The 25,690-nt window shown below is 34.9% G+C and overlaps 1 protein-coding gene across 3 annotated transcripts in view; it reads right to left on the reverse strand.

Moving 5' to 3' along the window:
- The window catches only part of LOC136037364 (gametocyte-specific factor 1-like), a 41,080-nt gene that overhangs the window by 14,258 nt on the left and 1,132 nt on the right, over positions 1–25,690 (reverse strand). Inside the window, exons 2-5 of one of the 3 annotated variants that reach the window (XM_065720079.1) lie at positions 23,536–23,665; positions 17,464–17,596; positions 9,667–9,802; positions 4,177–4,257 (exon numbers count right to left, since the gene is read on the reverse strand). In XM_065720079.1, coding sequence (XP_065576151.1) covers positions 4,177–4,257; positions 9,667–9,802; positions 17,464–17,596; positions 23,536–23,658 — 473 coding nt within the window. In that variant the 5' untranslated portion in view covers positions 23,659–23,665. The remainder of the gene's footprint in view (positions 1–4,176; positions 4,258–9,666; positions 9,803–17,463; positions 17,597–23,535; positions 23,666–25,690) is intronic. The other 2 variants (XM_065720090.1, XM_065720096.1) reach the window with 2 other exon arrangements.

Raw genomic sequence — 25,690 nt, forward strand, 5'->3', positions numbered from 1 at the left:
CAATCAGCTCCCCCACTCACGGGCTTTTTTTAGCACCCTCTCCCCCCAGTAAATCGCAAAGGGCAATATCTGTTCGTTTTAAATTTGACTTGATTTTCTATTGTAGTTTCTGTTGGTTCTAGGCTTTATTTATTTATTGACGTTCGTTTAAAGCACGAATTACTATTCGGCTGTATTTCTAGTCATGTGTAGATTCGCTCTTTACTTCTCTTTGCAAAATTTACTTAGTAAAATATACTAAAAAATACTTCGTGAGATTTCTGGCATGTCCAAGATCTTTCTCTGGAGAAGGCAATTAGGCATTAATGCAAGCAAAGCATTTACATCGTTGGTTTGCCAAAATATATTTTCTTTACTTGGGTTATTCTTATTTACCTCATGCAAGATGTTATAAAATGTTTCATTTTATTATTTTTAATATAGGTATTCTCTCTCTAAGTAAAAATTTTGGATACAAATCTCTCAAGAATTACTTATGCTCACTAAATGTGAGATACCCATTTTGACTTTGGTTTAGATTTGCAGAAAAAGAAGCACGAAAACCATTTTTTTTTAGTTACACTATTTATATTTAGCAGTGGAAAGAAATAGAGAAGACAGAAAAGGAAGAAAACAAATCTGAAGAAAGCTGGATGTCTATTAAATATGTTCTAAGAATCACCTGACCGCACTTTTAATATACATCGGGTCATTTGGCAAGCTAAGTCAATCGCTAGACAGAGAATTCTTGCCCAATCTAATCGGTGAATGGTCTATCATTTATTCTGGCTTGGTTTTAGTTTAGTTTGATTCATTTTTTCTACTGCTCTTTTTGAGTTTACTACAAAAGGTTAGTTTCCTTCTTTTTTCTTTGAGCACTGAAGATGGCTTGGCGGACATCACTGCCTAAATATCTGCTTTTGTACTCTTCTTTTCTGTACAATGGATGATTTTACCCCCGTTTTATCGGTTATTTTATTATATTATTTTTTCTTAATTGTCATACGTGGTGTCCATACCATGAGAAGCGAGTCATCAGTGTATGGGTTAACATGTTATAGCTGCCAGCTCTTTTTTCCCAACAAAGAAAATAACAAAAGAAGAGAAATAGAAAGAAGAAGAAGCTTCAACAAAAGAAGCTAAATAGAAGAGAACATTTGGGGCTTTAACGTGGATGTACTTAAAATTGAGAAAGAGCGCCACTAACACAGCAGTGTTACTAAGAAGAACCTTCTTTCCCTTTTAAAACCTTTCTGGAATTGTGTATTATAGATTGAAACAAGAGGCAGCCCTTATCACGTTCCGAATTAGCTGGAGCTTAGTCTTTAAAGCATGTTAGTGAAAGGAAAAGTAAACAAATAGCCACACATAGCTCAAATATATAGACTCTGTCCATACTTATTATCAAACTCAACTATACTTACAAATGCACACTCAATACCACAAATATACCTCTATCCTTTTTCTCAGGGGTTCTTGCGTACATTTGTCAGAGTAACAAGCCAGACACGTTGGAACATAACTCGCTTAGATTTCTCTAAAGGAGGAAAAACCTAGGTAAGATTACCGATAACCCTGCCTTTTTTTTGCACTACACAGTTACTTGGAACTATCTCCACGAGAGGATATTAATCTGGTACTTGTACGATATACCCCCTACCACTCAAGAAGTAAAGTTAGGTTAATCCTAATAAAATATGCCTAAGTATGATAAAAAATATAATACTTAAGAAGCAAATTTGGGCTATATATTTGGAAATTAGGGGGTGGGGATGCAACACATTTTGCATTCTACATGCAAAATGTGTTGGCTACAATTATTCTCATATTATGAAGTAAGAATTGTTTTCTGACTTCACACTGTCCAAACACTTTACCCCCAACCCACCTAATGTGCAAATATATAGCCCAAATTATATATTTCCCATTTATTCTGGCACTTCTCTTTCTCTTTTCTCACGCTAATCTAAAAGAAACTAACGTAAGAAGCCGGTTTAAAGTGCGTCAATGCATGAACCACTTGAGCGGTTAGGGACATATCATACAAGTACCATTAATCTTTTTAAAAGAAAGCTCAATGAAAGCACAAAAGCAAGGATGCAACTAAGAAACTCACCAAGTGGATGCAACTCCAATGGGAAACTCACCAAGTGCAAAGCGCCAAAACATTTATATAAAAAAACAGCATTCTTTTGAAATACCAATGATATCAATACACGAACATTTTTACCTCCTTAAAACCGCCATCTTAAGTATCCGCCATCATAGTTTTAAGATGACGGAATACCACGAATTTATAGAGACATTTTGTGTCGCTGTTTAAAATTATGCACCTTTAATGGCAGCGTTACATTTTGAGAAGAGTGCTTACAATAGTACTTTAAACATTTGATTCAGTCGACAGAAGAGATTTAGTGAAGGTCGTATCCTTTTATGGTACACCAGACAAATACATTATTCTAATTCAAATTCATTTTACTTAAAAAACATGCGATGGACAGAGCCGATAATTAGTTTTTATTGTCATGCACACGCAAAAGTTCGTCGACAAGACAAAACCAACACTCACCAAATTATAATATATACAATTAACAATAATAATTGTCACATACACCCGAAAATAAGTCGACAAGTATACACAAGGTTATAACGAAAAGAGAAATCATCAATGCAACAGCACAAACACGAAAAAAGAAAAAAGAAAGGAGATAGAAGGAGAAAGGGAAAACTGTTTTGTATACAATTAACAACAATAATCCGGATTAAAAAGTCGACCCAGCATCAAACAACTTAACAAACGAGGGCACAAAACTAAGCTCATAACGAGCATGTGACACAGTCACAGGTTGAAGTTTCGGTACAGGCTCTGCAACGGCCCCGAGCGGCCTTACCCGTGCCGGTTGATGTTGGGGCGGGAGGATATTTCGGTGTATAGGGCTGGACAATATTTTATTGCCAAAAGATAGGACTAGTTTTAAACAACGAAATTGAAGCGTTTGAAGTTGAAACTGATTAAGGAGGGATATGTACGGTACTTTTGGGGTTCTTGAGATTACTAGGAGGGCACGGTATTGCACCCTCTCAACCTGGTCCGACTGTTCCCTAGTCAGCCCGAAATGCCATACAGGGGAACAGTATCCAAGTGTGGAACGTGTAAAAGAGAAATAGATTCGTAGGAGGTGTGGTGCGGGGATTCCATGGCGAGCCAACAACTCCAAATAATCACAATAATCATTAAAGTGATTATTGTCAAGTACAAGAATTCGAACATATTGTTTGCGTTCTACACCAATTTATACGGATCATTTTGATGGACTTTGCCCTAAGAAACACGACAAAAGACAATGAGAAATTTAAATGGGAAAATCACATGGAAAAGCAAAATTATCATAAGACTTAGATTATGCCACTGATTTGAGCGTCGTGGGCGAAAATGTTAGCATACCTAATGAATATTTGGAGGTTCTGAGCGTTCAGAGTGTAAGAATAGGGTTGGAAATTAATGTTAAGAAGACTAATAAGACTACTCTAGAAATAAGTGAAGATGAACAAATGATGTTGGGTAACTAAAAGATCGAAACAAGTGGACAGCTTCACTTACCTTGGTAGTATTAATAGGTGGACGCAACGAAGATATTAAAAGTAGAATAGCCAAGACCAAGGGAGTTTTTCAGAGCTGAAAAAAGTTTGCAAGAATAGGACATAAGTCTACAAACCAAGATTATAATACCGGAAGCTGCAGCGAAGACGATGGTCAAGTATGGCCTGAAACATTGCTCCAGAAGATGGAGGAGGATTTATTAGATATTTTACAGAAAAAACATCTATGAATCGTTTGAGATACGAGTCTGACTGTCCGCATTTCAGTTAGTAAGCTAAGCTATATGAAAAATGTGGTTCTACTCAGCTTTCTAGGACAATAGGTCGAGATGGCGTGATGGACACGTTCTGTGGATGAAGTTGAAAGATTGCCAAAGATCGTCCTTGAATTTGATGGTAGGAGTTCGTTAAGAAAGATCTAAGGAAATGGATCTTTTTGGGAGGGTGTAAAGAAATAATTTTTAAGTAGATTGAGACAGAGGGGTGTGCATAGCTATGTTGCCCGCATTATCAGTGCCAAAATGAAAATGAAATAAATTGCAATTGAATAGACAGAAATTGTTAACACTATAAAATTATCGCAATCGTATTACTTACAGCCCTTGCCTTGCTTCAAGGACAATTCTCGCCATTTTCTTAAATTCTTTTCTTTCGGCTTTTCTTAAACCAGAGGCAGCCCTGGAACAAATAAAACAAAATAATGTAAAATAATGAAAAAAATTATTGAAAATAGCAAAAAAATTGTTAATGGGCCAATAGAATAATTTTCGCATTGGCCACTCAGCAAAGAAAGACTCTTTTGCTATATATCAACTTGGGCATATTATCAGAAGTAACGCTACAAGTAAAGAACCACAATCCTTCAATGTATTGTTTACTTCCCATTCTTTTCCAACGCAACTTCATATACAGGGTGGCCCTAGAAACTTCGGAAGGAACTATTCACTTAAAAGGGTCTAGTCTACCACTTCACGAGTCAACACTGTCTAAGGATGTAAGATCAAAATTTTCAAATAGCCATTTTGTTCAAAATAGTCAAAGATCTATTTAATATGCCTCCATGACGAAATGGCCCCCATGGCCCTTGAAACTAAGGCCGCATACGTTGTAAATTTGCGATTGCTTAAACAAATGTTCTAAAATGGAAATGTGGGCTTGCGCATTAGCTCAGGAACAGTTTAGAATATTAAGTTGAAACTTCTAGGAGATGTTGAGGGGTATATTGAACTAAATCGAAGGGAATTCTGAAAACCAGGAGTTTTGTCGCTAGTCAGTTATTACACTCCTAACGATGATTATTCTAGTTAAAAAGATTTTCCTGAAACTTAATTTGTAGTAACGCAAAAACACCAACGGAAGTTTATTTTCATTTTTGGCCCAAGGATATTTAAAGGGGCAAGGGGTTGGGAGGTTATCAGAAAATTTTCCCGATGATACATGCTACCGCAACGCCCTTCTTACATTTTTTTTGTAAGCTAAGCCAGACCAAAGGACTCCAAAAGGGATTTGAAATATATCAGCTTAAAAATGTATTTTTTTTTTCAGATTCATCGCAGAAATCTAATCTCAAACTTTTTAAGGTTCGAGTCCCTGTGACAGTCCCCCTTAAAACAACATCTGTTTTCTATGTGCAACCAGCTAATCAAAAGGACGTATCTACAGTATCTCAGGAACAGCCGAGTGTATTAGTTGAAGCTTTTATAGAATTAAATAAAAAAAACAAGTTTTTTTAACTGAAAGTTAGGAGCGACATTAAAACTTAAAACGCACAGAAATTACTTCGTATATGAAAGAGGCTGCTTCCTCATCAACGCCCCGTTCTTTACGCTAAAGTTTGACTCTTTCTCTCAATTCTTCTTTTTAAAACAGTAAAAAACTTTAGCGTAAAGAGCGGGGCGTTGATGAGGAAGCAGCCTCTTTCATATACGAAGTAATTTCTGTGCGTTTTAGGTTTTAATGTCGCTCCTTACTTTCAGTCAAAAAAACTTGTTTTTTTTTATTCAATTTCTGAACGTTTTTGAATCAATGCATGTTTTGATTTTGGCTCTCCGCAGAGGAATAATCAAAACGAAATTTGCATATTTTTTTTTTTTTTGGCTCAATGGCTTTCTCATAATTTTGATCCAATGATTTTGAGAAAAAAAGAGCGGGGGACGAAGCCTAGTTGCCCCCCGATTTTTTGGTTAATTAAAAAGGCAACTAGAACTTTTAATTTTTTACGAATCTTTTTATTGGTAAAAGATTTACGTAACTTATAAATTAGCTTACGTAAAGAACTTTTGTATTCTCATGTTTTTATTACATATATGAGGGGATTCGCCCCATCGTCAGTACCTCGCTCTTTACACTAAAGCTTAAATTTTATCCCAATTCATTAAGAATGACCCCCTGAATCACAAAAGCCGTAGAATAAGTAGTTGAAATTACTGAAAATACTTTAGCGTAAAGAGCGAGGTATTAGAAGGAGGTGAACCCCTCATACGGGTAATAATTTCTGTTTGTTTTAAGTTTTATTGCTGTTCCTTACTTCCAGCTGAAAAAGCTTTTTCACTTTTATTTTTTAATTGTTTTTTTTTTGAATAATGCTAGTAAATCCTGCTCTCCCTTCATGGAAATTTTCTTCTCCCATTACAAATTCTCGAAGGAAAGTTCCCCCAGCATATCCCCCTCTTCTCAACCCCTCCCCCAAACCAAAAAAATCCTCCTGAAAACGCCTGTATACTTCCCAATAACCATTACTATATGTAAGCACAGGTCAAAGTTTGTAACTTGTTGCCCCTCCCACGGGGACTGTGGGGGAGTAAGTCGTCCCCAAAGACATAGTTATAAGGTTTTTCGACTACTCTGAATAAAATGGCCATCTCAGAATTTTGATCCGTTGACTTTGGGAAAATAATTAGCGTGGAAGGGGGCCTATGTCCCCTCCAATTTTTTTGGTCACTTAAAAAGGGCACTAGAACTTTTCATTTCCGTTAGAATGAGCCCTCTTGCAACATTCTAGGACAACTGGGTCGATACGATCACCCCTGGGGAAAAAAAAAAACAAAAAAAAACAAATAAACACGCATCCGTGATCTGCCTTCTGGCAAAAAATGCAAAATTCCACATTTTTGTAGATAGGAGCTCGAAACTTCTACAGTAGGGTTCTCTGATACGCTGAATCTGGTGGTGTGATTTTCGTTAAGATTCTATGACTTTTAGGGGGCGTTTCCCCCTATTTTCTAAAATAACGCAAATTTTCTCAGGCTCGTAGCTTTTGATGGGTAAGACTAAACTTGATGAAACTTATATATTTAAAACCAGCATTAAAATGCGATTCTTTTGATGTAGCTATTGGTATCAAAATTCCATTTTTTAGAGTTTTGGTTACTATTGAGCCGGGTCGCTCCTTACTACAGTTCGTTACCACGAACTGTTTGATATTAGGGGCGATGTTTAACAAAGTCAAAACACACTATGGGCATTCTGGTTGTCAAAAGGGCTATATTCAATATCTCGGGAACAACTAAGAACATTAATTTGAAACTTTCAAAGAATGTTAAGGGGTATACTGGACTTAAATCAAAGGAAATTATGTGCATCCACGTTGTCAAAAGGTCATATCTTTAATGCATCGATAATGGCTAAGGTTATTGAGTTGGAACTAAATAATTTCTGAGACCACACTGACTAAGCATGATAAGACAAAAAAAAGATGCAAAGAAGAAAATACAAGGATAATAACAACCAGTAAATAAATATAAGAAAACTAGACAAATATCTCGGTCAAGACCTCCGTCGACAGTCTTCGGCGCAGAATATAATAATATAAAATATACATTAAAGTCCATAGGATAATATAAAAAAATAAATCTTAAAACAAAAAATGTCCTTAAAAGAAGACACTTTCCAAGTATAGGGTAGCTGATAGGGTAACTGAGCAAAAGAATCCAACAGTGAATGGCAAACGGAACTTTCATTTTATGTAAAAAATTTTAAAGGCTATTTGCTTAGGAACAATGATATACATATGACAGGGTATTGTCATAGATTGTTCTACCCTAAATTCCTGATAAACTAGGAAGAATATATATATATATATATATATATATATATATATATATATATATATATATATATATATATATATATATATATATATATATACATATATATATATATATATATATATATATATATATATATATATATATATATATATATATATATATATATATAAATATATCACTTCTAAAATTCAAAAAAAATACAGGACCTTTTCGAGTACGGCAAGGATAAAACCAGCCTCATAATCCCCTGTTTTGGCGGTTGTTTTTATATTGGAAGGACCCACCAACAATTAGCTCAACACGTCTATGACAATCCATACCATCCCATTTTGTTTTATATTACCTCCATTATTGCCTCGTTAAATTTCTCATACAAGTGTTCATGGAGCCAGTTGAAATAAAAAAGCATATCCATCAAAAGGTCACCCTTAATAGAGATAATGGATAAACTTATCCAAGACCTATTGCACCCTGGTTGTCGCAAGGGCTAGTACCAGTATCTCAAAAACGAGCAAGCTATACTACGGGTTTTATGTTGAACCTTCCAGGGACTGTCCATCATCCATCCTTACTCTAGAGTAAGAGGGATGTTGAATTAAATGAAATGGCACTGTGTACATCCAGGTTAAAGAAAAGCCGTATCTGTAACATCTTAAGAACTGGTAAGCTGGATCTTTTAGGGAATATCGAACTGAATCAAAACAAAAAACGTGCATCCTGGTTACCAAAAGAGCGGATATTCAATATCTAAGGAACGACCTTGACACTTTTCAGGGGGTGCTGAACTAAACGAAAAGACACAATGAGCATCATGGCCGTCAAAAGCCCGTATCTGCAACATATCAACATATCTTAAGAACAGCTAAGCATACTAAGTTTGAACTTTCAGAGAGTTATGGGCTAAATTGAAAGGCACTACGGCCATCCAGGTTGTCAAAAAGATGTATCTAGAATTTTCTGTTTTCCAAGGGGAGCGGCAAATACTCGGATACACGAAAAACAAGAAGCCATAAAGTACTTTTTAGGAATGACAGTAAAAAAAGCTTAGAAATCTCCACAAAGTGCATTAAGATTTTCACAATGTTTACTGACAAATAGATTTTTGTTACAACAAAAGTCACTTTAAGCTAAGCTTTAAGCATTGCATTGCATAAGCTTAAGCATTTAAGCACTTTAAGCATTGGGAAAAAATAGAAAATGACACAAAATATGCGCACAAAACAAAACATGGTACATAACAGTAACAATGAAAAAACGTAACAATAGCAAATCTAAATAGAGACATAATAAAGCACATGATACCATAAAAACTAACTCACATAATTACACAGTGTCACATATGATAGATAGATATTAAGTGCTTTAAACACACATGGGCTATGGCTAGAAAAAGTAAAAATAAGATGTTTCAATCATACCCCCTCCCAAAAAAAAAATAAAAAAATAGCAAGAGCTAAAAGCAGCTCATATGGCACTTGTGACGAGGTCAGAACCTAAAATTATTGTCAGTACTAGAGTTATCGATTTTGCTGTTCTTTGTTTATAGGCAATTCTCACAAAGATAAACTTACAAATACAGTGTTCCTGTAGTATCTTCTTCTTCAGTATTGTAACGCTTGTCCCACCAAGTTTCATCCGATCTCTCCACTCTAAGCGTTTTCCAAGATTTCCGGTTTCCCCCTCCAACTCCCCCCAATGTCAACAGATCCGGTCGGAATTTCATAAAAGGGCTGTGAGACACGGGGTCCTTCTTAATATCAAATTTCACTGAATCCCATAATCCATTCATAAGTTAAAAATACCTCTTTTTTCCAAATTAACCGTCCACCCACTCCCCCGCCCCAGATGATCTTATCGAGCAAGCGACTATTTATAATTTAATTTGGTCTTGTCTCTGATACAACTGGCAATTTTCATCATCCTAGCTTATCTTGAAGTGCCCGAACTAGCAAAACCAATACCGACAGACCGACAGAAATTGCGATCGCCATATGTGACTTGGAAATTACCAGGTGCCATAAAAAACGAAGAAACTTACGGCGCGATCTGCAATTTTGACAGATTCTTGCTGGGATCGAACGGAGTTTCGTTTACTTCATCGTCCCAGTTTTCTTCACATTGAAGAACTGTACCCAGAGGTTTGGCGATGTTCCTCACCATAGCATATTCCTCGGCTAAACAATGCAAATAAAACATTAAAAAGTTTACAGGCACCAAAAAATTACACTGAAAATAATTTCCTAATCATAATCGAGATAAAAAATAGAGGTAATTGAAGTTTTTGTTTTCCACTTGATTTATTTTTATTTAATTTATTTGACGTGTTAAAAATGCTTGCATCTCTTTTCATCTTCTGAAAATAGGTATTCTCTGTCTAAGTAAATTTGTTCAATAAATATATGAATTTTTTGGTTCCTATCCATCTTTCAAAGCTTTATCAAGTGATTATATTTAGTATAAGAAAAAGATTGACAGTTTTGCTTCACAATAGTTTGCTTATTATACGTCTTTATGCAATTATTGGGACTTATGTTATATTAATCTCTTTGAAAAAAAATTTCTACAAATTTTAAAAAAGATATACATTCCTAAATGCGTCCTAGCATTAATTAATGTTTGTTTTTAACATCTCAAAGATTTTCATCAGACATTTTTTTTTACCTCGTCACCTTTTTGGTTCCTCAATTTTTTCCCTATAACAGTCTTTGCATTAACAGCATTAGAACAATTATAAGTTTGAAGATGAACGATTTGCTCAAGAAGAGAGTAAAAGTAGGGAACATTTAGACATTCAATCATGACAATGAGAATCAATGACAGTGCTTCCATCCTTGCGCAGTATGGGAGTCTGTGGGCCCCTATGTCTCCAAACGGTTAATTAAACACAATTTTTATAATATCTTATTTATTTTCTATCTTCCCATTAATTTTAAATGGTTCAGATGTTTGCATAAATCTTGACTTCAACAGTCAGCCACTTATTTTTAATTAAGGACTACAAGAGCTCCCAAAAAGTAAAACACAGTGTGGAGAAATAGAAAAAAAGAGAAAAGAAAAGAAATACATTGATTTTATTTATAAACAATAACAAAAGGAGGGATACCGAAAAAAGACGGAGAAAAACAAGAAACAACAAAAAGAAAAATACACTTTACCAAGTATTCAGTAGAAAAATCTTTATAACGCTGCAGGAAAAAGGTGCATGTATAAGTTGGGAGTTCAATCAAAAACTGCAAGTTTTAATAAAGACCGTGAACTTACTTTCTCTGACCACAATTAAAAATAGACCAGAGAGGAACGGGAGTGAGCTGGTGAGCAACTAATAGGCTATTCTAAACTCAAATTGGTGTGCTAAACTTAGATTTGAACCGTTTGAAGCCAGGGTTGCATATGCAGCCCGGACCTTACAAGACAAATTTTTCATTGCCAGGTTTGCAGCTTCTTTCAGATTCACTTCAACAGACATACCCAGGCAAGTAAGACTGCTAGCAAAAGGAACTTAAATGCCTGATAGACTTACTCAACATCTGCTTCCTGTATAGTTAAACGCTAGAACAGCCGTCTGATCACTGTTAAAATTGAAGCTGGTATGCTCAAAATACTGATGGATAGGCCTACTCACATAAATTTTCTAATGCCTCTCTTTGACTTTGTCTGATCATGTCTAGGATCAAAACTTGTCATTTTTGGGTCTGTTTCCACGGTCAAAATGAGCCAAATTTATCAAATGAGTCAAATAAGAAAATGATAAACTACCTTTTCTGGATATCTTATTGATTAAAAGTGAGTTCCATTTACTTTTTTCAGTTTATAGAAAGCCTACTCACAGTGATAGGTATTTGAACTTTCACTCGTGCCACCCTATTTCAGTGAAACGAGGGGTTGTGATTGCACTGGTGGATAGAGCTTTCAGAATTTGTTCCCGGGAGTTTTTAGATTCTGAATTGTTGTATTTGAGGGAAGTTTTATTTTGTAATAGCTACCCGATTGAATTCATTGATAAAATAATAAAAAATAGACGCATTAAACACAATAGGGTTATTGGGGTTTCACAATGCACAGAATTAAACTTACCAAAAAGTTTCATTTCTTTACCTTATGTACCTACTTTGGGGGAGATGCTTAAACAAATTCTAGGTAAACATAACTTTGATACTTGTTTCCAATCAGTGAGATCATTAGGTAGTTTTCTTAATTCTGGGAAGTATTTAACCCGGAGAGATTTAGTTAGTGGGGTGTATAAAATTCCTTGTTCCTGTGGAAAGTTTTATATTGGTAGAACTCACCAACAATTTACTGAAAGATTTATTGAGCATCGCAACTCAATAGAAAAAACCTACAATTAAGAAAGCCTCCGGAAACTTTTGTTTCGGCTCTAGCTGAACATACATTCTTTTATCCCGAACATTTTATACATTTTGATGAGGCTACAGCTATTTCTAATGATAGAGGTTTTTCTCAGTGGGCGAGGGAGGCTATAGAAAATTAAAAACCATATATTTGCTAATATTCCAATAAATAGAGACACAGAGAATTTAAATATTGACCCAATTTATGATATTCTTTTGAAAAATGAACCAATAGTCGATGGGGGAATTAAAATTTTACACAATCACTAGGGGACAAGATTACCCACTAGACCAAAAAGAGTTGCTTCAATATTAGCTTACAAGAGGATTATTTCGCAACAGAATAATTAACTAAGTTTCAATTTTCATAATTTTTCCTCAGTTGCTCTTTGATTCTCATTGAAGTAACTCAAATAGCTGCTTTACCCTACGTGGATAAGTAGCGACAATTGTATTTATTATTATGTGTGGTGGTTTTTATTTGATTTTAGATTAGTTTTCTTTTAATTTTTTATCTTGTGCTGAGGACGCCTTGTTTAGATACAGGCGAAATATCCACGTTGTTTTAGTCTTTCCTCTCTACTGGCCGTCGTCTCGTTTGAAGTTTTCTTTTTGTAGAGTTTTATCTCTCTTTGTTGTTTAAAGTATTACCACAGATTGTGAAACATTATAATATTCCTCACATCTAAATAGCGACCGTATTTCAAATTTGAAAATATTAGAAAATAAAAATGATAAAATTATTAACTTATCGGCTGGGCATTGTTTGACAACAATTGTTGGCATCATTGCAGCAGAAATTTTGAAATAATTAAAAATTGCCAGGGATGCGAACTGGTCAGGGCTGCCAAAACTTGTGGTCATTTTTGGGTCTAATTCATTTTGGGTCAAAATGAGCCAAATTTATCAAATGAGTCAAAGAATTACCACATATCGTGTAACATTATATTGTGACATATTCCTCACATCTACATACCTTACATCTAAATACTTTACAACAGTTTGAACGCAAGATAAACCATAGCTTCAGACTTTTGCTGATAGACCTAACTTAAAATTATTATCAAGATCAAAATTCTCGATAAAACCAAATTTACCATATTCATTAGTTTCTGATTAGTATGCATGAATAAATTAGTATTAACAAATAAATAACAATTCAAATTAGATTTTAAGGGTAATTCATGCTACTACACTGGCACTGTTTACAAGATTACAAATATATATATATATATATATATATATATATATATATATATATATATATATATATATATATATATATATATATATATATATATATATATATATATATATATATATATATATATATATATATATATATATATATATATATATATATATATATATATCTATATATATAAAAATAAGTTGTCTGTCTGTCTGTGGGTCTGTGGATCTGTGGATCAGGTGACGTCATGTTTCGGCTGACGTCATGAAATTAGTTGCCGTCATTTTTGTTATGACGATGCTTAGTATATTGTAAAACACATTAATTTGGTTAATAATATACCATTTAAAACACCAAAATGAACATGCTGGAGTAGTCACTCGGTGAGAGAGGGTGTCAGAACGGAGAATGAAGGTCCCAGGTTCAAATCCTGGTTAGGCTAAAAAAGGTAAAAAACTAAAAACTAAAAAAAAAAACTGAAAAAACCAAAAAAAGGCAAAAACTACAAAAAAAAACTAAAAACTAATAAAAAAATAAAAAGCCGAAAAACTAAAAAAACTAAAGAAACTAAAAAAAGGAAAAAACTTAAAAAACTAAAAACTAAAAAAAACTAAAAAAAAGGAAAAATGAAAAATAGAAGAGAAAAAGAATACTAATAAAATTAAAAATAAAAATAAAAAAAATAAAAAAGATAAAAAGCTAAAAAAAGGTAAAAACCAATAAAAACTAAAAAGAAAAAAAGGTAAAAAACTAAAAAAAAATCATCTAAAAAACTAAAAAAAACTAAAAAACGTAAAAACTAAAAGAACTAAAAAAGTAAAAAAAAAAAACTAAAAAAAGGAAAAAACTGAAAAATAAGCGGGATATAAAACAGGGGGATATAAATGACGACCGGGACACCGGGACATAAGGAATATAAATGAATCAGAAAATACAACTCATGTTTCCAAATGACGTCGTTTGGAGCCCAAATTGAAAATCCAGATCAATTTATGTCTACTTTCAAAGTAAAAGGGCAAATTTATCATAGAGCAGGGTCTCTTCTACCATTCTCAGGCGAGAATCATAAATTTTTACAATTGTACTTCATCAGTGATAGAAATTCTGAATTGAATGCACGTTGCGAAATTTCTCCCAACATTGAAAGGACAATCGTTTCCCAATTACAACATCTTTTCCACGAAAATAATAATTTAGTGCGTCTGTTCAAAACAGCCATCGATTTGATGCCTACTTATACGCATAAAATTGTTATTTCCGCTGACAAAACGCCTCCTGGCCAACATGTGCGTAGATACAATGCTCCAACTATCGACGAAGTGGCCATCGTTATGGTCGGTGATCAGTTTTTACCTCCAGATATTATTCTCAGGGTTTCCACCACACGTGCTACAACTAAAAATAGGCCTACCAATAATACTTTTAAGAAATATAAACCCACCAAAGCTTTGCTATGGCACTCGACCTGCCGTAAAAAAAACAATGGAAAACCTAATAGAGGCCACAATCTTGACAGGGCCTTTTGAGGGTGAGGCTGTTCTTATTCCTCGCATTCCCAAGATTCCAACGGATCTGCCTTTTCAATTTAAAAGATTGCAATTCCCAATTCGATTAGCATTTGCAATCACCATTAACAAAGCTCAAGGTCAATCATTAGAAATATATGGTATAGATCTTAATACTGATTGTTTTTCCCATTGACAATTGTACGTTGCATGTTCGAGGGTCGGTAAACCTGACAATCTATTTATATGCAGCGACAATTGGACAGCGAAGAATGTTGTATATTCGCAAGTTTTACGCAGTTAATTTGTATTTTATCTATCTATCTATCTATCTATCTATATAAAAACGAGTTGTATGTATGCATGTTTGTTTGTTTGTAAAAAGAGCGTTTGCATATGATGTCATTATTAGTACACACGGCTTTGTATATGCAGAGACAATGGGAAAGCCAAGAATGTTGTATATTCGCAATTTTTACGTAGTTTAACTCCTGCAGACGAAATGAATGCTTGCCTAAAAAATTCTACATTATAGGCACACGTAAAAATATTAAAATTAACTACAAATATGCGTGTCCGATTGCAAAACAATGACTCTGGTCAAACAGTAGACTCAATTTCAGGACGTATACAACTACCTGCTGATTTCTGTAATTTAGTGACGTCCAAAAATGAATTGATTGAAAAAGTATTTCCGAATATTCTAAAAAATTATAAAAATAATAAATGGCTAAGTGAAAGAGCGATTCTCGCACCCAAAAATATAGACGTCCACGAAATCAACAATATTGTTTTGAACAAGATTCGAGACCAGGCAGTCCTTTACAAGTCAGTCGACACAGTTTTGGAACCAAATGAAGCGGTTAATTATCCATCTGAATTTTTAAATTCCATAGATCCTTCAGGGTTTCCACCACACGTGCTACAACTAAAAATAGGCGTACCAATAATACTTTTAAGAAATATCAACCCACCAAAGCTTTGCAATGGCACGCGACTTGCCGTAAAAAAAAAACAATGGAAAACCTAATAGAGGCCACAATCTTGACAGGGCCTTATGAGGGTGAGGCTGTTCTTATTCCTCGCATTCCCATGATTCCAACGGATCTGCTTTTTCAATTTAAAAGATTGCAATTCCCAATTCGATTAGTATTTGCAATCACCATTAACAAAGCTCAAGGTCAATCATTAGAAAAATGTGGTATAGATCTTAATCCTGATTGTTTTTCCCATGGACAATTGTACGTTGCATGTTCGAGGGTCGGTAAACCTGACAATGTATTTATATGCAGCGACAATTGGACAGCGAAGAATGTTGTTTATTCGCAAGTTTTACGCAGTTAATTTGTATTGTATCTATCTAAATAAAAACGAGTTATGTGGATGCATGTTTGTTTGTTTGTAATAAGAGCGTTTCTATATGACGTCATTATTAGTACATACGGCTTTGCATATGCACAGACAATGGGAAAGCCAAGAATGTTGTTTATTCGCAATTTTTGCGCAGTTTGAAACACATATATAAATCTATCTATATTCACAGGTGGGACACAGGGACACAACTACAATGGCGCATAACTAATATGGCGCGTAACGACTTACGCGCGCGGGGGGGCTTGGGGGGGCGCGAAGCGCCCCACCAACTAGGTGTTGGGGTGGCGCGAAGCGCCACCCCAACAGCTAGTATATATATATATATATATATATATATATATATATATATATATATATATATATATATATATATATATATATTTTGTTATAAATATATATATATATATATATTTATATATATATATATATATATACATATATTTATGACATTTTGGGATTACATAATTGAACTTCCTGCACTCAAGGTTCTAAATTTTGTACAATCAAATTGCCTACTGCCACTTTATATTTAGGAGATGTTGCTTCAAAGACATTGGCATATGCTAAGGCAATATCCAGGGGAGGAGAGGGGGATTTACGCAGTTTGACCCCCTCTCCCCAAAAACACGGTCCGACTCGTAAAAGCGTAACAAAATACATATAAACAAATTTTATTTTTCGTTGTACACCCCCTAGCCCAAACAAACATTCTGGATAAGCCCTTGACATATGAATACTAGTTATATGGAAGATCGCTATACAGAGCAATATTTGTATCAGAACGCATATTTTGCAGTACGATTAGCCAAACTATACGTTTCTATTAATTATATATTAATTATTATATATATATAATATGTAATATATAATTATATATATATATATATATATATATATATATATATATATATATGTGCACAATATATACAAAATATATGATATATATATATATATATATATATATATATATATATATATATATATATATATATATATATATTAATACATTTCTATATTAATAGTTTTATTAATGGTTATTTCTTTCCCTGTTTCTGCTTAAAAATCAAATCATCAGAATGAAATTTAAATTTTGAACATTCAGGATGGGGATTATTAATCACATCAATTGAAAGTCATCGTAATTGTGGGTCGTTAACAAACGAAATGACCGAATAATTTAAAATAATAAAATTGTTAAATTATAAATAATTACATTTATATAATGTACAAATACGTTTATTACAAATAATTACGATAACTAGTAAAGGATCTTCCAGGACGCATAAAATCCAAGGTTTTACAAGTCTCGGGTTGATCATATAAATTAAAAATCTGCCTAATTTAGGTTTTCTACAATACTAGACACATAAACGCCAGGTTTCTACACAAGTTAAGGATATTTGCATATTACTTACCTGGAGGATTGGCATTTAATGCTATCTTCCTATCCGGACACTTATTTTCGTGTGATATCATCTCAGTCTTCAAAACAATATGCGTTTGATTAAACCTGCATGATGTCATTTTTGCGGCCAACTCTGGATGATTCTAAGAAAAAAAAATTATAGTCATTTTCACTATTTTTTTATCCTTTAAATTTTTTTCAGCTTTAGGCACATGCCACCTTTACTTTTTTTTCCATTGGGTGTTCAGTGTCCATTATAAAATCTATATATATAAAAATAAGTTGTCTGTCTGTGGATTGTGGATCTGTCAGGTGACGTCATGTTTCTGTGTCGACTGACGTCATGTTTTCGACTGACGAAATTACAGACCGGGACATCGGGACACAAATGACGACCGGGACACCGGCACATAGGGAATATAAATGACGACCGGGACACAAGGAATGTTCGATTAGCAATCACCATCAACAAAGCACCGGGACACAAATGACGACCGGGACACAGGGAGTATAAATGACGACCAGGACATAAGTAAAAAAAAATTAAAAACTAAAAAAAAGGTAAAAACTACAAAAAAACTAAAAAGAAAAAAACTAAAAACTAATAAAAAACTAAAAAAGCTAAAAAGCTAAAAAAAAACTAAAAAAGAAAATAAAATGAAAAAGGAAAAAAAATGAAAAATAAAGGAGAAAAACAAAACTAAAAAAAAGAAAAAAAAAACTAAAAAAAAGGTAAAAAACTAAAACCTAAAAAAAGACCAATTCAAAAACGAATGTATATACAGACCGGGACACAAATGACGACCGGGACACCGGGACATGACGACCGGGACACAGGGACACAACTACAACAGGGACGCTGGGAGGCTCAGGGGGATATATAAATGACGATGGCGACACAGGGAATCTTCGATTATCAATCACCATCAACAAAGCTCAAGGGCAATCATTAGAATCATGAGGTATAGATCTGAATACGGATTGTTTTCCAATGGACCATTATATGTTGCATGTTCAAGAGTCGTTAAACCTGACATTCTATTTATATGCACAGACAATGGGACAGCAAAGAATGTTGTATATTCGCAAGTTTTACGTAGTTAAAAACATATATATATATATATATATATATATATATATATATATATATATATATATATATATATATATATATATATATATATATATATATATATATATATATATATATATATATATATATATTCACAGGTGGGATATAGGGACACAACTACAATGGCGCGTAACTAATATGGCGCGTAACGACTTACGCGCGCGGGGGGGCTTGGGGGGGGTGCGAAGCGCCCCCACCAACTAGGTGTTGGGGTGGCGCGAAGCGCCACCCCAACAGCTAGTAATTTCATAAAATAAGTTTTCACATATCTTGAACACATTTAGATGTTGTATTTTTCACACATGTTCAAGGTTCAAGGTTTCAATTTAAACTTCTGTACAAACCCCGAAAAGTGTCAACACACACAATATAAAGAGGCTTAAGCCAGAGACACAAGGTCGTTGACAAAAACCAAAAATATTCCAATGCTTCTTTCCCCTGAAGGATATTCCAAGTCTCCTGACCCCCAAGATAAGGATCCCCTCTTGCTCTCCCCCCACACTAAAAATGCTGTTGCTACGCCAATAAGGTTAGTTACTCTGTATATGGTACCAGTGTTTTTTTTTTCTATTTTTTATGGACTAAGCCTGCTTTTTTGCCACTTTGACGAATCTGCTTCCTCCTTTTTGTATGTGCCAGATACAGTCCTAAAGAACAAACTTGAGGCTTTTTTGGAAGAACTGGAGTGTGAAAGTTACGTATTGAATTCAGGAACACAAAGAAAACATAAGTTACTCTTTTGGTGCGAGTTTTCATTTATACAATACACTAAATAAGCGAAACTCCTGGCACTTCGCAATATGAGTAAAATGTAATTAAAGCGCGATATGCCAAGGTTATTTGATTTTTATTTCTGTGCCTTCTCAAAAATTACGTTTATAATGTGCCCAACGAGATTTTTATCTATGAGACAATTGTACCCATTTCCGGGAAAAGCTTCAGAGATGGGACGCAAGGCGTCAGGATTATAGCTTGAATCAACGTTTAAAATTATCCATACTAAAAAACAGATATAACAAGATTTTAAATATCATGGTTTATTCCAGGAAACCATTTCCAGGAAAAGCTTCATTTCCATGCATCAGGATTATAGCTTGAATCAAAGCTTGAAATTATCCATACTATAAACAGATATAACAAGATTTTAAATATCATGGTTTATTCATTTGCAAACTCTCTTTCTTCCCCAAAACCTCCTATTATAGTTTACCTTAAGACTCAATGAGTTAAAAAATTTGAGTGTAAAATGCTAATTTTTGAGGTATCAGGACCCCCATCCCTAAACACACACAACAATCCAGAACCCCTGTTCCATAATAGCTAATGCACGATTATACATTACTGCACATAATTTTATGAGACATCAACTGAATCAGCTTAGTTCAATAAAGCTATAGAATAAATGTTTCGGGTTTCGGGCTTAAAACCGACTGGCTTCTAAAACCAGGCAGCTTAATATATTGTTTTTTGATATTTTTGAATCGATTAACAACTTGTTAATTTTCAGTCTATAGCTACTAGACATAGCACATAGAATATAATTTCATAAAACATCAAATTAATCAGCTTAGTTCAATAAAGCTATAGAATAAATGTTTATGTGAACACATTGTTTGAACGACATGACTTTTTAGGAACGAAGTTGCCACCACGTGATACTACTCCTTCTAATTATATATTGTTTTTTGATGTTTTTGAATCGATTAACAACTTGTTAATTTCCAGTCTATAGCAACTAGACCCTCTCTGGGGACAAAATCATACTTCGCAGGAAACGCAACATTACTGTAGCAGTTTTTTCGATTACTTGAAAGGGGCAATAAAACTTTAAATTTTTGCTAGAATATGCAATTTCTCAAGTTTTTAGGACCACTGGTTCGATACGACCTCTATGGAAAAAGGACACCAAGCTGTGATAATCCTTAAAAAAATCCAACATTTTTGAACATGGACGCTTGAAACTGCTATAACCACGGAACTCTGAAGTGGTAAATTCGAGTGTGTCATATCCGTCAAGATTACTTGCTCTCTTGTGATGTTTACTCTCAATCTCAAACATCATGACTCATGCTAAATGATCATGCCTCATCTATTACAACCACATCGATTCAGCATCGCTTAGGGCTTTAGTATTCGCCTCTTGAGACCTCAGCCGCTTAAATGGAATAGAAAAAGGGGAATCGTAACCTATATCGAATATTTCAAGAATTTCAAACTGGGTTTATTAATTAGGCTGTCAGAATAAGCAAGAGAAAAGCTTAGTCTTAGATTAATGTGTCATAGGTAATGGATGAATTAATATATAGGACAGGAATATTTCCCTTAGAAAGACTAAGAACCACTGCCAGGAGTGCCATCCTTTGAGATTTTGCCCTAAATTTTATAAAAATATACTTTGTGACAACATATTTGTGACTATGATTATTTTAGTTTTTATATTTTGTACCTTTTCATCCATATACACAAATTGATTACGACTGAATTCTACCCTTGAAATGGCTACAACAGGACCTTCGATGTGCTGAATTCGAGGGTGTAATTTTCGTCAAAATCACTTATTCTCTTGTTGGGTTTTCTCTCTTTCTCTAAAATCGAATGAATATTTTCAGGCTTGTAACTTTTGATGGGCAATTTTAAGCTTGATGAATTGTATATAGTTGAAATCGCCGTTCAAAGCTAATCGTAACAATGTAGACTAGATATTGGAATCAACACTTCAATTCTTAGAGTTTCACTTATTAGGAATCTATTTCATACCTTACTTGCTGTTCATTACCATAAACTCTTTTACTCAAATTGCACTGTTCTTAGCCCTAAGCATAGAATTTTTCACTCATGCGAAAGAAATTCATTTTCTTTTTTCGTTTTAGTCGATGTCAGAGAAGACAGAGAGAACAGAGAGCTAAGCTAATTCATTCAATCAATGAGTCCGCCATACCATGTGATGACTATCCAATAAAAGTGATTGCACAAACAATATATGCTACGTAAATAAAAATCCTACAGAAGTAGCATTTCCAACAGAAACATGCGCTTCTGCAGAGTCTTTGTCCCCCCCCCCTCACAAAAGAAAAAATTGGATTTTCATGATTTTCCTAATGATTTCATATATTCTTCTACATATTTTTTTTCTAAAGTTTTTGTGTTTCTTATTTAAAGTTTAACTTAAACTAAAGGTTAAAGTAGCCTTAATAGAGCAAATGAAATAAAAGTTTTACATTTTGTGCAGTCCTGGAGGGAGGCCAGAGGCGCCATTGCGGGGGCAGGGGGGGGGGCAAATGCCCACCCCAGATTTTCCAGGGGGCCCAAGCTTTCACCAAAAAGGGTCCTTTGCCGGCCATAATAATAACACTATTTGCTATTAACCATTGTAAACTTCGAAAGCAAGTTAGATACATAATCTAATTTTCAAGCTCTGTCAAATACTCGTTTCCTAGATCATTATATTAATATTATAATTTCTGAATATTTGCAGTAATTCCTTTAAGCAACTCCATGCCGTCGCCGTCGACTTGGCTATTTCTCGGTCGTGCACCCTGATTCAGGCTACAAGAAGCAAACTCACCGACCTGCGTTCAGATGCTTCATTTGTATCACTTTTCAAGAAGACTAAAGAGTTTGCAACAGAACTCAAAAGTGCCTGCTGTGAATGGACCCGCGACTAGACCCTCCTCTGTTGGTCAGAAGGGACAACCTTGAAGAATTCAAAAGATCACCAAGCATTGGAAACAATTTGTGACAACTTTGACGCTAGGAAAGAATTTCATCGAGTCTGGAAATTGTACTACTACTTTGGCGGATGTAATGAAGCAAGAATACTTCAAAACTTTTGACCGTCTACTAGCCGAATTTGACAGAAGGCTGACAGATAACTTGCCAGTGCTGAGTACACTCGAAGCCTTGGATCCAAGCTCAACCAAGTTTATGGACACAGAGCTGCTCAAGCTTTTCTCTTCTCTTTACGGCGAGCTGGATATTGACAGCATTCTTCTTGAATCTCAAGCTGGTATTGCCAAGCGTTTCTTGCTCAATGAGAAGAAAAAGCCGGAAAACCTCCTAGACATTTTCGACCATCTTCAGGCATTACCAGTGGCTTACTCAGAAGTAATTAAAGTACTTCATATTGCTGCCACACTTCCTGAGACAACAGTGAGCAATGAGCGTTTGTTTTCTAGCCTAGAAATAGTGAAAAACTACCTGCAGTCTACATCAGGAGATGATCGTCTCAGTCACCTCCTTTTGATATTTGCAGAGAAGGACTTAGTAAAATATTTGGACTACAACCAGCTTGTTGACGATTTTGCAAAGATGAAAGCTCGGCGGTTCCCCTTGTTACCTTGAATGTTGTTATATATTTTTTTCTTGTTATGTTTTTCCTTTTTGTAAATATATTTGATCTGAAAGATTTATGCTGAAGGGACACTGAGATTTTGGTTACAACCCTCAGCACAACAATGAAGGTTACTTTCACCGACATATTGTTTACTTAAATAAGAAAGTCACTCGCTGAGGAATGCCAACCTGTAGTCTGGTTCAATTTTGCACTTTCAATTTAATCACTTAACCTTGTTGATTGTATTCTTCGTTGTTATAATTAATCTTAGAGGTCAGTGTGACTGAGTTCCAAATTTGGTTACAGTACATTTCCAAGTAACACACGGGTAGTGAAAATGCATTTTTACTTAGAATATTAGATCAATGTGCTGCGAAAACCCGGATTTTTCTTACGCGACACAAAGTGAATTGGAGGGGGGAGGCAGATGGAGTCCATACCCACCCCAAGATTTGGCCCAAATGGCACCTCTGAGGGAGGCTGAAATGGCTTCCTCCTAAGTAAATTTTTGTCCCCCCTCTAGAGGATTAGATCTATGAGCACCGCAAGTCTACTATAAAGTCACAAATTATAAATTTATCTTGTCAATAAGTGAAAGTAAAATAGTTATTGGTTACCTTTTCACACTTTACGACATGGCGCTGGAAACGGTCTTCATACAAAACATGAACCGGATCATAAGGGCATACTTTATTTGGCATTACAACAGGGTCGTTGTTATGTACATATCTTGACGTCATTTTCCTACTTAAAAAAGAAGGATAATTAAAACGATGAAAAAGTACTGAAAAAGTGAGAGCAAAACTGAGGTAGTAAAGTTCCACAAATATAGCAAATACAGAACTCGGTCATTGAGTTTGTTGTTGTTTTTTAAATACAGAAATCAAATTTCTTGAATGGTTTCATTACTAAAACATTTTTGTAATTTCACACATTGATTTGATCAAATCTGAAACTAAATTTAAAATATTAAAGAATAGATTCATGTTATAAATGACAAGCAATTAGCATGGTTGAAAAAAGGAATGACCATAGTATTTCAATACAGCTAAACAAAGGCACCCGCAGATAATGAAAAAAATTACTTACCCCCTAAATAAAATTTAGGATAGAATATGGTTACAACAAACAAAAAAAGTAATTCGTCAACGAGTTGAGTATCATGTCTACGTCATTAACTAGTGATTTCAACTGTAGAACCATTGAAAGGAAAAAATTAAATCCAATTCCTGTTCCGCAAGTTAAGTGCATAAAATTCAAGGATGTGCCAGTGTTACAAGATGTCTGGTTTAAAGTTCCACTGAAATAATAGTAAAATTGCCCCCCCCCCCCAAAAAAAAAAATGCGCTGATTTGAAAATTCAATGCGCAACCGCCTAGAAGAGTGCCAAAATGGCGCAAATCTAAACTGTTTAGCCACTTTGGGATGTACTGTGGATAAAGCAGTTATGGATCAGAGCAAAAATTATTGAAGTTCAAGCATCTGTCCCTTTTAATCGGATCTTGAGAAGGGTAACAAATTGAAGACACGACTGTGACAATTTTTCCCATTTTAATATCACGATATTGACACTTGGATACACAGACAAACATAACCGGAAGGAATCTACTCTCTTTGGAGAGTTGGGGGAGGAGGAGGTTTAATTCTGAAAAATCAGAAAAATGAGGTATTTTTAACTTACGAAAGAGTGATCGGACCTTAATGAAATTTTATTTTTGGAAGAATATCGTGTCTCAGAGTTCTTATTTTAAACCCCGACTGGATCCGGTGACATTGGGGGGAATTGGGGGGGGGGGTTAAAATCTTGGAAATCACTTAGGAGTGGAGGGATCAGGATGAAACTTGGTGGGAAAAATAAGCACAAGTTCTAGATAAAGGTAAAGGTAAAGGATACGGCATTAGACTTTACAGTCCCTACCGGCGGTGCTGATCTCCGTTTCTTGGCCCTTCAGCCAGGAAGTGCAATGGGGGGGTTGGGGGCCAGCCATCCTATGCTTTCACACACCCTTCCTGTTTACCTTCCCCAGATTTCTCCAGGTACCCATTTAGAGCTGGGTCGACTCTGGCTAAGCTTACAGAGTCACGCCACTGACCCCCGTCCCAACTGAAGAATTGGGCTCTCTGTCTGGGAGTTCGGGGGAGGGTTAATTCTGAAAAATTAGAAAAACGAGGTATTTTTAACTTACAAAGGAGTGATCGTACCTTAATGAAATTTCATATTTAGAAGGACCTCGTAATTCAGATATCTTATTTTAAATCCCAACTAGATCTGGTATCATTGGGGGAAGGGGGACCAGAAATATTGGAAAGCGCTTAAAGCAGAGAGATCAGGATGAAAATTGGTGGGAAGAATAAGCATAGGTACAAGATACGTGACTGACATAACAAGACCGGATCAACTCTCTATGGTGGAGTTGGGTGGGGAGTAGGCTAATTCGGAAAAATTAGAAAAATGAGGTATTTGTAACTTACGAACTGGTGATCAGATCTTAATGAAATTCGATATTTCGATGGATCTTGTGCCTTAGAACTCTTATTTCAAATACCGACCACATCCGATATAGGAGGGAATCTGAGAGGGAAACCAGAATTCTAGGAAAACGTGCAAATCGAGGTATCTTACGAATGGGTGATCAGATCTTAATGAAACTTGATATATAGAAGAATCTCATGTCTGAGATGCTTCATTTTCAATTCGAATCGGATCCGGGGATATAGAGGGTTGGAGGGGGGAAACATAAGTCTTGGAAATTGAAAATCTTGGAAGACGCT

Source organism: Artemia franciscana, chromosome 2, assembly GCF_032884065.1.
Source record: "Artemia franciscana chromosome 2, ASM3288406v1, whole genome shotgun sequence".
Taxonomy (NCBI): Eukaryota; Metazoa; Arthropoda; class Branchiopoda; order Anostraca; family Artemiidae; genus Artemia; species Artemia franciscana.